The 17,180-nt window shown below is 40.6% G+C and overlaps 2 protein-coding genes across 2 annotated transcripts in view; one reads left to right on the forward strand and one right to left on the reverse strand.

The window, feature by feature from the left end:
* Positions 1–17,180, reverse strand: part of ADAMTSL3 (ADAMTS like 3) — a 387,063-nt gene that overhangs the window by 196,550 nt on the left and 173,333 nt on the right. The window contains 1 exon segment of the mRNA XM_032622232.1: positions 139–213. Within this exon segment, the coding sequence (XP_032478123.1) occupies positions 139–213 (75 nt within the window).
* Positions 3,453–4,240, forward strand: LOC116749799 (transmembrane emp24 domain-containing protein 2-like). The gene is made up of 2 exons (XM_032624560.1): positions 3,453–3,457; positions 3,568–4,240. The coding sequence occupies exons 1-2, from the start codon at positions 3,453–3,455 to the stop codon at positions 4,238–4,240; spliced, it is 678 nt and encodes a 225-aa protein (XP_032480451.1).

Here is a 17,180-nt window from a genome sequence, read left to right on the forward strand (position 1 = left end):
TCATTCCCTAGTGATAGAGACTATTTCAGACCGGTAGAAGTTCATCTACCTACCTGTTAACACAAAGAAATATATATATGTTTTTGGCTAAATAAATCTTCAGGAAAGAAAAACATGTTAAGATTAAATTCTACTTACAGAGATGTGCAGGTCCTTTCACTGTAATTCTCACACTTCGACTTCCCAAAGGAACAGCAATTACATTTTCTTCCCCTAAGAAAGAACACAAGACAAATGTAATGAAACTTGTGCACTAAAGGGCCATCCAAATAAGCAACTCAAAACTGGGAGCATCTGTCAAGTGTTCTTAACTATATTTCATTTCCATCTTCTGTCAAGAAATCTGTGGAAAGCAGCTACTGTGTATAAGGAATATTAATACTAATCACATAATTTCATTTAAATACATTTTTAAAAAACATTCAAGAAAAGTTTAAATAAATGCACTGGTCTAACTGAGTGAGTCCACAAACGAGGGCCCTCAGGTCATACCCATTCATCTGAGGCTGCTTTTGCCCTACAAAGGCAGAGGTGAGTATTTGCAACAAAGACAATACGGCTCACAAAGCCTAATATATTTACTATCTGGTCCTGCACCGAAAAATTTCCATAATGCCTGGCCTAGATAATTACCTAGTGGAAATCCTGGTCCCTGTCGACTTTTCCTTCATGCCGTTACACATTTTGAAATTAATTTTCATTGGCACATAATAATCTAAGGGCATATGAAATTCTATCCCCCAGTCCCCGATTTGATCATTAAGTGTATTATTAAATGATATTAGTACAGTATCAACAATATGAATTACTTCAAGCAGATGTTGTGTTTTGTTTGTTTAACTTACAGAGAACCATTTGTTTTGAGAGCCTCTGGGGTGAAACTGTTGGATCAAAGGATGTCACTATGTTTGTTGACTTGTTCATAAGTTTTATTAAATAAAAATACCTATTTATTACTGAAAATTAGAAAATGCAAAAAAGCATACCAGACAAAATGAAACTATTTCCAGAGATCATCACTTCTAACAATTTGAGAAATATCCTTTCTGGATTTTCTGTTTGTTTTTATCATACATACATTTAAAAAAAGCACAATGAACACTACTTAAATATCCACCATTTGGGGAGGTGTTAAATAAATAGTATATCCATACTAAGGAATATGCTACAACTGATAAAAGTAATGATAAGAAGCCACTTTTTTTTTTTTTTTTTTTTTTTTGCGGTACGCGGGCCTCTCACTATCATGGCCTCTCCCCTTGCAGAGCACAGGCTCCGGATGCGCAGGCTCAGCAGCCATGGCTCACGGGCCCAGCCGCTCCGCGGCATGTGGAATCCTCCCGGACCGGGGCACGAACCCATGTCCCCTACATCAGCAGGTGGACTCTCAACAACTGCGCCACCCGGGAAGCCCAAGAATCCACATTTTTTTTAAACATCTTTATTGGAGTATAATTCCTTTACAATGGTGTGTTAGTTTCTGCTTTATAACAGAGTGAATCAGCTATACATATACATATATCCCCATATCTCCTCCCTCTTGCATCTCGCTCCCATCCTCCCTATGCCACCCCCTAGGTGGTCGCAAAGTACAGAGCTGATCTCCCTGTGCTATGCGGCTACTTCCCACTAGCTACCTATTTTACATTTGGTAGTATATATATGTCCATGCCACCCTCTCACTTCATCTCAGCTTACCCTTCCCCCTCCCCATGTCCTCAAGTCCATTCTCTACATCTGCGTCTTTATTCCTGTCTTGCCCCTAGGTTCTTGAGAACCTTTTTTTTTTTTTTTAGATTCCATATATATGTGCTAGCATACAGTATTTTTCTCTTTCTGACTTACTTCACTCTGTATGACAGACTCTAGGTCCATCCACCTCACTACATATAACTCAATTTTGTTTCTTTTTATGGCTGAGTAATATTCCATTATATATATGTGCCACATCTTCTTTATCCATTCATCTGTTGATGGACACTTAGGTTGCTTCCATGTCCTGGCTATTGTAAACAGAGCTGCAGTGAACATTGTGGTTGCATGACTCTTTTTGAATTATGGCTTTCTCAGGGTATATGCCCAGTAGTGGGATTGCTGGGTCATGTGGTAATTCTATTTTTAGTTTTTTAAGGAACGTCCATACTGTTCTCCATAGTGGCTGTATCAATTTACATTCCTACCAACAGTGCACGAGGGTTCCCTTTTCCCCACACCAGCTCCAGCATTTATTGTTTGTAGATTTTTTTGGTGATGGCCATTCTGACTGGTAGAAGCCACATTACTTGATGTGGAAAGACTGCCAACATATATATTGATTAATGAAAAAAGAAAGTTAAAAAACAATTATATGGATAATGATTTCTTGAATATGAGTTCAAAAGCATAGGCAACAAATGAAAAAAATAAATAAATTGGACTACATCAAAATTAAACTTTTGCATATCAAAGGGTACTATCAATACAGTGAAAAGGCAACACATGGAATGGGAGAAAATATTTGTATATCAGATATGTTCTGGTTAATATCCAGAACATATAAAGAATTCCTACAGGGCTTCCCTGGTGGCACAGTGGTTGAGAGTACGCCTGCTGATGCAGGGGACACGGGTTCGTGCCCCAGTCTGGGAAGATCCCACATGCCGCGGAGCGGCTGGGCCCGTGAGTCATGGCCGCTGAGCCTGCGCGTCCGGAGCCCGTGCTGCGCAACGGGAGAGGCCACAACAGTGAGAGGCCCGCGTACCGCAAAAAAAAAAAAAAAAAAATTCCTACAACTCAAAAACAATGACAACAAAAAGGAACCCAATTTAAAAGTGGGCAAAGGACTCGAATCGACTTTTTTTTCCAAAGAGGATATACAAATGCCAATAAGCACATAAAAATATGCTCAACATCACTAATCATTAGGGAAATGCAAATCAAAACCACAAGGAGATACCACTTCACACTCATTAGGCTGGCCATTATTTTAAAAATAAGATAAAATAACAAGTATTGGTCAGGATGTGAAGAAATTGGAACCCTTGTGAACAGCTGACGGAAATACAAAATAATGGTTCAACCACGGTGGAAAAGAGTTCCTCAAAATATTAAATATAAAAGTACTATATGATTCAGCAATTCCACTTCTGGGTATACCCAAAAGAACTGAAAGCAGGGAGTCAGATATTTGTACACCCATATTCACAGCAGCTCTATTCACAACAGCCAAAGGTGGAAGCAACCCAAGTGTCCATCCACAGATGAGTGGAAATCACGCGGTAAATATACACAAGGGAATATTATTCAGCCTTAAAAAGGCAATTCTGACACATGCTATGTAACGTAGATGAACCACAAAGACATTATGCTAAGTGAAATAAGTCAGCCACAAAAGGATAAATACTGTATGATTCCATTTATATGAGGTATGTCAAGTTCACAGAGACAGAAAGTAGAATGGATTTTGCCAGGGGATGGGGTAAGACAGATTATCACAATCTATCTCCAGAACTTTTTTCATTTTGCAAAACTGAAAGCCTGAGCCCACTAAACAATACGTCTTGGAGGTGGCGGCAGCTGAGACAACAGCGGTGGCGGCAGCGACGGCGGCTCTGGAGGCCGCAGTCCCGGTCCTGGCTTCGGCCCCTGCCCCACCGTGGTGACGCTCGCTGAGCTGCAGGTGCTCCGGGCCGCCCTCCTGGCCACAGCCTCGGGCTACTCCGTCAGCATCGATGCGCATGCCGAGGAGTGCTTCTTCGAGCGGGTCACCTCGGGGACCAAGATGGGCCTCATATTCCAGGTGGCTGAGGGCGGCTTCCTGGACGTTGACGTGGAGATTACAGGGCCTGATAATAAAGGAATTTATAAAGGAGACTGGGAGTCCAGTGGGAAATACACATTTGCTGCTCACATGGATGGAACATATAAGCTTTGTTTTAGCAGTAGGATGTCCGTCATGACTCCAAAGATAGTGACGCTCACCGTTGATATTGGGGAGGCCCCCAAACAACAAGACATGGAAAGAGAAGCTCACCAGAACAAGCTAGAAGAAATGATTAATGAGCTCGCAGTGGCGATGACAGCTGTAAAGCATGAACAGGAATACATGGAAGTTCGGGAGAGAGTACACAGAGCAGTCAATGACAGCACAAACAGCAGAGTGGTCCTTTGGTCCTTCTTGGAAGCTCTTGTTCTAGTTGCCATGACACTGGGACGGATCTACTACCTGAAGAGATTTTTTGAAGTCCGGAGGGTTGTTTAAAAAGCCTTTTGCTGATGATCCCAAACTCATAATTCACTGTTTACCAAACGTCTTGGTCATAATAATGTCATTAGTTTCTATGTTTTTATTTTCTAAACTGTATATTCACAGCTTCCGTTTCTTTGTGATTAACAGATATTGGGGGAAAACACTTTCTTAGGAAAGTTATAGTGAAATTTGACATGTGGTTGGCATGACTTCATATTTGAATTCTTCCTCCATTATACAGGTCCTTCCAGAACTCAAACACTGTAAGTGGAATATAGGTGCATAGTCCTTATGATATCTTCTTTACTTTTGTTTTCATCATAAAACGCAGCTTGTTCAGGATAGGACTTTACTGATAGCACTTTACTAAAATGACTGCATTCTTGGGATCCCTTATCCTGCAGTTCAAGTCATTAAAGATTCACTTTGTTCAGTCCTTATGAGAAGCAATAATCTGAACCCTGACATTTTTTGTCCAGCCTAATGGCAGAGCTCTGTGACTAGAGGATGCTACCAGGTTGGTACTTTTATACTTTGTCTATCTTGTTTTTGCTTTAAAGATAAGACTTAAACCAACAACCTTTTTCCCCTTTAAAGTTTTACTTTGAACCTTAGCACTCAATCGCCTCCACTTAAAATTGCTGACACAAGCAGCTAATAACCATTTTTCGGTTTCTGCCTAACCTTGTAAGAAGTGTCTATTAAAGCCAATTCTCTGGGTGTTGCAGTGAATGGTGGTTCTTTTTCTTTCTACGCTGGCTCATCCACTTTCTCTACTCTTGGCATGGAGGAGGTATGCATTCACATAATTGGAAAAATCTGGATTTCTGATGCCAAAGGGTTAAAAGCCTCTTGGATTTCTTTGCCACTATTTTATTTTTGATCACTGGCAGTTTGGTCACTGTTTAATTAGTGCACTGAACATTACTGTCAGTACTAGGGTGTTCGTTTCTGTTTTTCTTGGGTCTTTCTTTTTTGGCACATGTGAATTTTGTTTTGTATAAAACGAAATGACTTTCTCTTGGCCTCTGATGATGGGTTTAAAATTAAAGGAGCATCTAGTTTTGGTGTGGGGATGATCCAGGATTATGTTGTGACTGATGTATATTAGCTACTTGTACATTATTTTTGGATCTTTGCAAGGGGAAAACTACAAGTAACGAGTTTTATACAATTAATTTAAATTTGTTACAGGTTTTCATGTTCAGGATAAACAATTTTTCAACCTTGGGTGAAAATACTTGCAACAGTTTAAGGTGACTGTGTTTTACCCTAGGACAACTGTTGCATGCCAATTTGTGTGCATGTGTGTGTGAAAACACTTCAAAATTGAGTTAAAAGATGTAAATTTAAAATGGGTTGTGTATCTAATCTGCCCCAGGTCCAGTAAATAAACAATACTTTAAAAAAAAAAAAGTCTCCATTCTCTTTCACCAAACCATTGACAGTGGTTACCTCTGAGGAAAGAAAAGAGTTCTGGGAGTGCGTGAAGAGAAACATCGTTCTACACATTTTGAGTTTTCTATAATGAAATGTACTGATAAGTTACTTTTAAAATACCATTTAAAAAAGCTAAAAACACTATTCACAAAAGAAAAAGAGAGAAAGAAGAAAATAAAGAACCAGGGCCCAAATGTTTTGCTGGATGAGTTTGCAAACCCTTAAAGCAAACAAGTAAGTTGCAGATATAGGAAGAATGAAAGTTTCCCAGTAGTGATACACAGCTAAAATAACTCAGATACCCAAATCAGACACAGAGATCACATAAATCAATATGTGAACTAAATCTGAATTATGACTGTGGATGTAAAAATAATAATAACACAAGTAAATTCCAGAACTCTATCATAAGAATGATACATCATGACTAAATAGAGCATATTATAAAAATGAATGATTGAGTCAACATTAGGAAAATTATTAATATAACTGATTATATGAACAGATCAAATGAGTTAAACATTATGATCATTGTAATGAATATAAAAAGGTAGCTAACACTAATAAGAACCTGCTATATAAAAAATAAATAAAATTCTAAAATTAAAAAGAAAAAAGTGGCTAACAAAATTCAGCATGCATTACAATGATTCCTTTCAAAGCCAGAGATAGAAAAAAACACCCTCAATTTAATAAAGAATCAGAAGCCATGAGCAGACTTAATGGTGAAACATTAGAATTATTTCCACCATAGTCAGGAACAAAACAAAGATTATCATCATCATTTTTTTCCCCACATTCTTATCCTTGTCAATGTAATTAGAAAATAAATAACTTAGAGGAATATATATTGGAAATAAAATTTTAAAACCTTATTTGTAAATGATATAACTACTTTAAAATTCAAGAAGAAAAAAACTACTGTAGACCAATATCCCTAATGAATATACTATAGATGCAACAAGTGTCAATAAAATACTGGCAAACCAAATTCAGCAGCTCTTTAAAATGATCATGATCAAGTGAGCTTTACCCCTGGGGTGCAAGGATGGTTCGACATATACAAATCAACAAATATGATACATCACATTAATAGAATAAAAGAAAAAAATCATATTATCATCTCATTAGACACAGAGAAAGCATTTGACAAAATTCAATCATGATTAAAAACTCTCAACAAATTAGTCATAGAAGGAACGTATCTCAAAATAACAAGGGCATATATGTTATATATGACAAACCCACAGCTAACATCATACTCAATGTGTTTTTTATGTTTTTTTCTGTATTTTCCAAATTTTATACAATTAAAAAATGCGCTGATTTTTTTCTATAATGTTATTTTTTTAATTATTCAGGAAATTTTCCAGGGGCTTCAGATTTTAAGATGGCATCTACAATAACAGAGGGTGACAAGGATCTCCAAGTAGAGTCAGAATGACTACAATTCTTAGTAAGCTGAGGCTGACCAAAATGCTAAGGACAGTAACCAAACACATGTTCTTCACTGTGTCATTATTTAAGGTAGAAGAGTCAATAATATTATGTTGACGAATAACATAGAGTACAGACAACTTTTTAACTTTTTATTTGCTTCTGACTTCTGTCAAGAAATACCTCTATTTAAAAATGATAAAAATAAAGAAACCATAAAATAAATTTAAATAGGCCCATAGATGTGAAGTCTTCATTCTTCTCTCTTCTGTACTTTCAAAGTTCTCTGTAATGAAAAGGGCCTGGAAGCAATGATCCCCCAGGAATAATAAGTATTGCCTATATCTTGGGCTCTAAATACCATTCCCCACTGAAAAGAACCAAGGCTCCATGAAAATACAGGCAATTCTAGGTCTGGAGAAGGAAAAAAATTCAAAGAGAGCCTAAAACACCTTGTTGTTTTAGAATGCAAGGCAGTGCTTAAAATCCAACGGAATTATGTCAAAAGGAGTCACCTTGAACTGCCCCCACTGGCCACATTTTGGACTATATGAGGCCCCAAATGAATACTGTCTATATAATATTATAAAACATTGAATAAATAAAAATCCCTGAATACAGAGTGAGAAATGAAATAAATGACTGGGGAGCTTCTTTACAGAAGAATGTCTGCAAGTAAATGTAGAGGTAATGATAGAATTAGAAAATTACCATTTGCAACCAAACCCCAGTGTAAGTACTATTTCAAGCCAGGAGCAACAATAGATGCTAAACCTATCATGTGAGAAATTGTTGCAAAACAGAATATTTAACACCTTAAGATAACACCCTGCAGGTTTCTTACAAGGAAACATGGATCTACGTAACAGAGTGATCTGTATGTCCCCACCTTAGACAAGTGATCAAACATAGCATTACTAATATTGGGAAGGCTGACATCACACAGATGTTCAATCCAGTTCTAATCAAGCCCTGGACCTCGCGGCTCAGTTTATAGGAAATACTTGAGGGAGATCAACAAATTAAATGGCAATCAGACAAACACAGAATATGGGAAATGCTATAAGACAACTGGGATGAACGCTTTAAAAAGTCAATATTATGAAAAAATAAATGGTCTAAATAAAAGAGACATCTATGTAACAAAAATTGTTTTGAAAATAATAAATTAGAAAGCTTTCTTGAGCTGAAGGAATCCTGTTTGGGTAGATCAACTGGGCTAAGCGCTCTCTTAGAAAATCTTTGTGAACTAGGCTATAGTGTCTTTGAGAAGCATTTATCCTGTGTAAGTGTATGCATGTATGTGTGTGTGTGTGTATGTGAGTGTGTGTGTGTTCCAACTACCATCCATTGACAATTATACACTTAAGTGAAACCTCTTAGACTAGAACCCCTGGCACTTTATTTTAGCCAGATGGTTCAAACTCGGGGGAAATGTGTGTAAAGAGCAATGAACCCCCAGTCGCCTACAGTACTAACTTGTGGGGAAATGCACATTGCAGGGCAGCTGGGCAAGGCTAAGTTGGAGCAACCTATAAGAGTCCCCGCGTAAGGCTTTAATGTCATTAGGACATCCCTGGTGGTCCAGTGGTTAAGACTCTGCGCTTCCAATGCAGGGGGAGCGGGTTCAGTCCCTGGTTGGGAAACTAACATCCCACATGCTGCGGTGTAGCAAAAAAAAAAAAAAAAGAAGCAGGGAAAGGATTCAACGTCCTTAGATTATGGAAAAGTAATCTATGCTGTATAGTTTTAAATGCCTTCTCCTCCTAAACTGCAATTCCCTTCTGTTTCTGTAACTCTCCTACAGAACAGTTTGATACATCTGACGTCCCTGTGGTACTTTTACAGGGCAGTGCCTCCCAGGATCACCTGGAGAACTTATTAAAACACAGATTCCTGCTCCTCCCACAGAAATCCTGACCCAGAAGTTTAGGGTGGGGCCCAAGAATTTGCCCATCCAGCAGCCTCCATACGATGCTGCTACAGAGCATCTGTGAGCTATGTTTCCAACAGCGCTCACCCAGGGTGAGGGAAAACTCCAGGTCCAGGAAGCAGGGATGGCTCTGTAGTCACAAACTCTTCAGCATTTCTTTACTGTTCTGCAGGAAATGGCACAATTCTAGGTCCGACCAGAAATAAAGTGAGAACCCTTGTGAGGTAGACAATTTTAAGGAGGGAGGGGCCAGCTGTACCAAATGTTCTACCAATGAGGGCTTAAAGTGTTGACGGATGAAGCAGTAAAAAGCTTGTTAATGGACTTTGTAAAGGCAGTTTCAACTGGGTAGTAAGCACAGGAGGCTGTGGTTTGAGGAATAAATGATGGCAAAAAAGTAGAAACAGGAAATGTAAACAGTTTTTCCAAAACTTGTCAATAAAGGTAGGTGAAAGATTAGGGTGGTAGCTGGAGATATGGAGTTTAAAAGATGGGGCTTCCCTGGTGGTGCAGTGGTTGAGAGTCCGCCTGACGATGCAGGGGATGCGAGTTCGTGCCCCGGTCTGGGAGGATCCCACATGCCGCGGAGCACCTGGGCCCGTGAGCCATGGCCACTGGGCCTGCGTGTCCAGAACCTGTGCTCCGCAACGGGAGAGGCCACAGCAGTGAGAGGCCCGCGTACCGCAAAAAAAAAAAAAAGATGTATATATATATATATATATATATATATATATACACACACACATACTAATATACGTATACATATATTATGTATACATATATACACACACATATTTTGTAAATTATATTTCTATTTAAGATGGAAGACATCTGGTCACATTTAACCCTGATGGGAAAAGGAGACAAGAGAGGATAAAGAAGAGAGAGGGGATGATGGGTGGGATGAGATCCCTGAGGAAGTAGAGGGGGCTGGAATCCAGGACACAGATGGAGGGATTAATTAGCCTTGGAAAGGAAGACAGACACTTGTGACTCTGTGATGGGAGGGAGCAAAGAATGGATGGGTGCAGCTGCAGGGCGAGGTCTCTTCTGATGGTTTCTATTTTATTGAGGTTGTTTTTTTTTTTTACAATCTTCTCTGGAGTTTAGCATAGAATCAGTTTTTGTAAATGGTCCATAAGTGCTTGAAAAGACATTACATTCCGTCAAAATTCAATGCTCAATAATACCTGTTAATGTAACATTACTAATTCTGCTGTGCAGCTCCTACTGACTGAAGTGTGTTCAAGTCTTTCATAGTTTTATTTGCTTCAATTTCTTCTTACAGACCCATAGGGCTTTGTTTTCTTTATACATTTTGATGTAATGGTATTCACAAATTTTTAAGACTGTTTTTTGATTACTGGTGGATATGAAATACTCCTCTTTTATTTATTTTTTTTTTTGGCCTGAGATTCTACTAGTTCTGATATAAATACTGCTATCATGCTTTCCTTGTCTCCCCTGTTACAATGGGACACTTTTAAGCCCCAGACAAATGGCCTCCAGGTTAATTCCCCCTCAGTCTGGAGCTAGACCCAGATCTCATAGGAGCAAGCTGCTTCTTGTGCTTCAGGACAGGTTAAGCATAGACCACTTAAAACCTCCTCTCACAAGTCTGCATATGAGGCCACCAATCAGGTCTGATTCTGAGGCTGCTTTAAAATATTATACTTTCTAATGGTGTAGAATCCAATGGTTGAGAACATACCAGATGGAGGAAGGCTTCTTCTCTACCCCATCCTACGATGTTCATAACAGCAAGTCCACATCTGGGAACACCCAGATTTAGTGGTGGTGCTGGGAACTGGTTCCTGGGGAACACTTTCATTATTTGGAACTATTTCAAAATTTTTTCATTGAAATTTGGGGTAAGAGATCCTTGATACTGCTACGCACTGTGCCATCTTCCAGGGCTTCTTCTCATCACAATTTTAATGTCATTTGCATTATTTTTACTCTACAAACTACTGGGAGAGGCAATATGGAATGGTGGTTAAGATCACAGACCCTGGAGCCAGACAACCTGGGTTAGAATACCAGCTCCGCCACTTACAATGGCTGTATGACTTTGGGCAAGTTCCTACCTTCCCTGTGTCTCAGTTACATCTGTAGAATGAGGATAATAAGAATACTTGTTTCAAGGGGTTGTTGAGAGGATTTAATAACATAATACACGCAAAGGGCTTAGAAGAGAACTTAACCACCAGTAGGGCTGGGTAAGCAAAAGTTATTAAAACCACACCGAGCACATACTATGCCCCCAGGCACAACCCTAGGTAACCTGAGATACATGCCTCCTTTGTTCTAGTAAAAACCCATTCCTACAATTAAGAAAACTGAAGTTTTGCAAGTTTAAGTGACTTGCCCAAGATCACAGACTTCCTAATTAGTAGGGCTGGGGTCAGAACCAAAAAGTGCACTCAACTTTTCTACTGTTGAGACCAAGTTATAACTGTATAAACCCAAACTCTCCCATCACAAGTATACTCTCTACAGACTTTGATTTTATGGGTTTCACTTATTTGATTTTGCAATCACTGGGCTGACCCAAGGATCTACGAAGTTTGCTTCCACTAACCTCCCTCCCACCCATAAACGCTCAAGTCCAGCTGTTCCATCATATTTTTTCTATGTCTCATTTCCTGCCGCGGAATCACAGTTTTGCTAAGTAGCAAGATGTACAGGAAATAAATTGTCCACACAACATTAACTAATCAATAGACATCAGTTTCAGCCCAGAAGGACTGTAATTTATACCAGATCGCTTATTTTCACTATAAAGTCAAACTAGAACTACACCAACCTAAATATACACATTCCGTGGTAACACAAGAAAAGAGATGGACTCTTTTATTACTCTCACTTCAACAACCTCATTTCCACTTTTCCATGCCTGGGTTTTTTTTTTTTTTTTTTTTTTTTTTTTAAATCTGGTTGGGTATTTGGCCGAACAAAACTTTCGGTCAAAAGCATATTTCCTGTTACTTTCTTGACCCTGCATGTATCTTCTTCAGCTTTTTTAGGCTCAAACACACACACACCCTCCAATCTCCTCTCCATTCCCAAAAAACAAAGGAGTTATTTTTTTAAAAAAGGAAGAAAAGTACCTGAATAAATGCTGATGCTAATAATAACCCTATGGAAAAATAATACTTATTTTCCTTTAAAGCGAGATAATGGGTGTGAAAGCATTCATTTTGTAAACTGAAAAACATATAAACACAAAAATGGTGTTTATGAATGCTTTTACACACCCATAACCACTTGGCATCATTTAACCTAAAACGACATTGTGTAGAACAGGGGCTGACAACTTTCCAAATTCGGGTAGCCAAGTTTGATTCGAGTCTATCCGTCCCTCTGTGGGTGTGGTGGGGGACTGAGGGGGCGAAAGAAGGGAAAGCCAGTGTGTACTACACGGATTCTGAAGCTGGAGGACTGTCCACATAATGCCTTTTGACACAGAGGTGGGATAAATGAGTCATGCCATGGAACAAAGACGGGCAAAGTAAAAATCAGAAATTAAGAACCGTCTTTTCAAAAGTAGAGAAGGGACATGGCAGGGATTTGACTTGGTGAGAGCAACCGGCTGCACGCTGAAAACCGATTCCCATACCTACACCCGCCCTGCGATGACATCCCTACTCCTGCCCTGAGCTCCTCATGTGCTACATCATGGATGTCTCTTATTGCTGAATCTGCAAATGAGTGTCCTTAGCTATTAGCCCTGGTGTCTCTGTAGAAACAACCTGGAGGTATATCTCTTTAAGGGCTCAAAATGCCTTTACCCCAAAAGAGCACGGTAACAGGCCGAGTGCCTAACAGCGTATGCTTTGGTGCGCGTTTCCAGGACTAGCTTTGAATAACATGCGGTAGAGGGGGCTATGTTACATACAGCATCTAACAACATCTTCCTGTCCAGATGTTCCCCAGCATCCTGGTGTAACAGTTCTTTTCTGCCCTTCATACTGCATCTAAGGAATCAAGAGCCTGGTGAGGACTAAAGGGTCATTTGCCTTCTGACTCTGTAATGGGATGCAGAGGTTCAGAATATGTCACCCCCAAATATGCCACTTTGGCACACTGATTATTTTGAATTAAAGGTACTTGAGAAACAGCTAGTGCAAGAAGGACACTCTGACCCTCTACTGGAGGAAAGCAGAAGATAAATCTCAGGGGAAGCTACCCTCCCTGTACCAGGGTGGGTAGAAGGCATCCTTATCACCAAAGACAGGGAATTTGGGGCCAAGAAGGCTGTGTAAACAAATATAAATATGTAAAATCTCCTGTGCTCTTTAAGAAGACAAGCCATCTCTGTGGAACCTTTTCATTAAAGCTTTGGAAAATTCTTCATATGAGATCCTAGGACTTACTTCTCTAACCTCCATTTAATCCCAAGATCTCTGCGTTTGAAAATAAGGAATAAATTACAAATATATTTAATAGACTTTCAGAAATAAAAGATGTCTTACAAATCATCTATGCTAACAGTCTCAGGACGCAGATGAAAAAGCCGAAGTTCCTGTGATCTTGCCTAAGATCGCAGATAGTGGCCAAGCAGAGGTTATTACCCTAGGCTTTGGCTTCCAGTCCAGTTCTGTTGCACAATATTATTTAGTCTCACCGAAAACATAATAGGAAGCAGAGCTGTCTCCAGCAAAGAGCCTGTATTCATTCGTGCAACAGTTATTGAGCTCCTGTGACATGCTCAGTACTGTACAAGCACTAGGAATAAAATGGTGAAAATCACAGACATGGTGTCTGCTTTTGCAATGCCTGACTAGTAGGAGAGACCAATTAAACAAATAAATACAATTGTCCCTTGAACAACACGGGGGTTAAGGGCACTGAACCTCCACGCAGTTGAAAACCCGTGTATAATTTATAGTTGGTTCTCCGTATCCGTGTTTCCTCTGTATCCAAGGCTCCACATCTGGGGATTCACCCAACGGAGAATCATATAGTACTGTAGTCTTTACTATTGAAAAAAATCCACGTATAAGTGGATCTGTGCAGTTCAAACCCATGTTATTTACGAGACAACTGTAAATGAAATAATTACTTCTGGCAATAAAGGCTAAGAAGGAAATTAAAAAAAGAAGGGCTGACTTTAGGTAGATTGGTCAAAGAAAACCTCTCTGAGGAGGTGACACTTGAACTCAAGGTTGAAAAAGAGGTAGCCCAGTTAAGAGCTGGGAGAAGCATGTTCCAGGCTCAGGGATTGGTCGATGCAAAAGCCATGGAGGTAAAGGGCACCTTGTATTCTAAAATCATCCGGAAAGTCAGTAATGAGGGGAGACTAGTGAGTGAGGGGCAAAATGGTACACATGACATAACATAAGAGCCAGATCCACAAGACTTTGAAAGTCATGGAAAGGGGTATGGATTTCATTATAAGTGTAAAACTAAAGGCAATTCACAAAGAGGTATTAAGCTGGGGAGTTCCTGGTCAGTCCGGCTACCCTGTGAAAATCAGCCTCAATGACACTCTTTCTCAAGAGCACCTGCATGTCATTTTCCTCTTTTTTTTTTCATGCAGAGGACATAGAAGAAGCATAAAAACATGGGAAAGAGCAAGGCAAGGGCGAAAGCCCAGGGCTCTAGATTTTCAGTCTTGGGATCTTCTTCCATGCCATGCTCTCTCTCGTGAATTAAATGGGGAAACATCCCATTAAAAAGAACAGGGTCTGGGACTTCCCTGGTGGTCCACTGCTTAAGACTCTGCACTTCCATGCAGGCGGTACGGGTTCGATCCCTGGTCGGGGAGCTAAGATCCCACAAGCTGTGCGGCGCAGCCAAGAAATATTTTTAAAAAGTAATAAAGTCAAAACTAAATAAAATGAACAGGGTCTTTGGTTTGAATATTCATTTGCCACACACAGGTCTAGCATAAGAGTTTTATCCATCAGAATCCTGCCCAAGAAAGATGAAAAAGGAGGCAGAAAAAAATGAAATAAGAAGGCAGGAGGAAGGGAAACCAATCTGTTTAGCATGCCAGCAAGCCAATACAGTCTTCTTTGTTATGGAATAAGTTAAATGCACAGATTATCTTTGGAAATGACAGTCAAAGGAGAAATGAAGAGTGTATGAAGAGAAAACCTTGTGAGAATCACCCTGTGAGGCAGCCCCACAGTCCGCCTAGCCCAGGATGCTGTATCTGTCGGGAGTACACAGGGATGCTTTGTAAGAACGTGTGGTTATCTTCACAATGTCCAAAGTTAAGCATAATGCTGGTGTTCCAGCTCAGCCTTAGGTATCACTGTATCAGTAGGCTTAGTTGCCACCAGGGAAAAATGTACAGTTGACCCTTGAACAACGCGGGGTTAGGAGTGACAACCCCCTCCAGTCAAAAATCTGAGTATAGGGACTTCCCTGGCGGTCCACTGGTTAAGATTCCATGCTCTCAATGCAGGGGGCACAGGTTCAATCCCTGTGGGGAACTAAGATCCTGCATGCCACACAGTGTGGCCAAAAAAAAAAAAAAAAAATCTGAGTATAACTTACAGTTGGCCCTCCTTATACCCAGTTCCTCATATCCGTTCGCGGTTCCGAGTGGGTGGGTCCAACCCACCACAGATCATTTAGTCGTGTAGTATTTACTGCTGAAGAAAATCCAAAACCATGCAGTTCAAACCCGTGTTGTTCAAGGGTCAACTACATAAACAGCTCATATCAGACAAGCTGAGCTTATTTATTTATTTGTCTCATGGGTGCATGCCCTTGTGTGGACAAGACCAAAATAATGGGCAAACCTGGTAAAACAAGTGAGTCCCTAAGTACCAAATCAAGATGCTCCAAATAGGGGTGTTACTGTTTTTAGAGTTTTCCCTCTTTCAAAACGGAGTGGCTTCCCGTTCCCTGTTCCAACAGCCAAAGTTATTGATGCCAGTTGTTAGTTCAGTCTCTCTCCTTCTGCCTGTGAACAGGAAATATGCATGCTGTATGTGGATTAATTTCTGATACTTCTCATAGCAAAGGTTTTGGCTCCAGGCTCTTACACCTTGAATCTGCCTCCCTGCAGGATGGAAACGAGGGCCCCTGAGCAACCTTGTGCTCTTTCTCCAGAGCAGGGCTGTGCCAATAGCGTCTCCCGGCCACGGCCTCCTACAGTGTAAGTCCCGGGGAAGATTGGAATTACTGCTTGGCAAGGTGAGGACGGAGGAGCCTGGTGGACCCCACAGGTCTGGTGATGCACACTTAGGGATTGACGTGGCTTCGTTTCCCACATTTCTTTCACACAAAGCACGATTATAGGGAAGTGCTTCCATATGGCCCGTGGAAAACCCCAGCCAAAAAACAGCTTCAGCTGGCCAGATTCAGAGCAGCAACAGACATGAAGGGGCCGTAAGGAAAAGCGAGGATGAGAAGCACCGAGTTTTCATGCAGGCAGGCATCTTTGCTAAGTCTGGCCTCAGCCCCAGTACAGGCATATAGAGCCTGAAGACTCGTCAGCAGCCGGCGGGATGCCCCCAGCTCTCACCGCATAGCTCTCCTCGCTGCATTCAGGGATCTGTCTGTGAGCTCCAGCTGCCCTTCCTTTGCAGAAATTAATCAAAAATATTAGATTTTTAGGGGCCCTTCTCCTGGATTGTCCTGAACTGGCATCAGGGGTCTGAGACCCCTTCAAAAAAATCAGAATGGCAAATTTGGGGCTTATGGGGACACATGCATTTTTCTGGAGAGAAAATGCATAATTATCAATAGATTCTCGAAAGGATCTATAATCCCAAAGCTGAAATTCAATGAGAGAGAGAGAGGATATGAAGTACCTTATCAAGAGTGAGGAACGATGCAGTCAAGCAGGTAAGCCCCTTTCAGCCAGCCCAGCCCCCATCCCATCCCCTCCCACCCCAGGGCCTCCTCCACATACTTCTCCAAAAAGACTGGTTTCTTGACCCAATTTCACTCAGCTTCTACTCTGGTTCAATTAGAATTTTCTCAATTTCTAATCTCTCTCAGACCCTGACAAGATGACATCTTTTCTGATGAGATTTCCACACTTTTTAAAGCCAACAGTAACTGCAGGCGGATTCCCCCAAGGCCTGAGCTGGTGATGATTTTCCCCCATTAGTCCTCTCATCCCAAAGCTGTCCTAGTTAACTCTTCACAGCCCTGCCTGGTTCTTCACTGTCTTCCTCT

Source organism: Phocoena sinus, chromosome 2, assembly GCF_008692025.1.
Source record: "Phocoena sinus isolate mPhoSin1 chromosome 2, mPhoSin1.pri, whole genome shotgun sequence".
NCBI classification, from domain to species: domain Eukaryota; kingdom Metazoa; phylum Chordata; class Mammalia; order Artiodactyla; family Phocoenidae; genus Phocoena; species Phocoena sinus.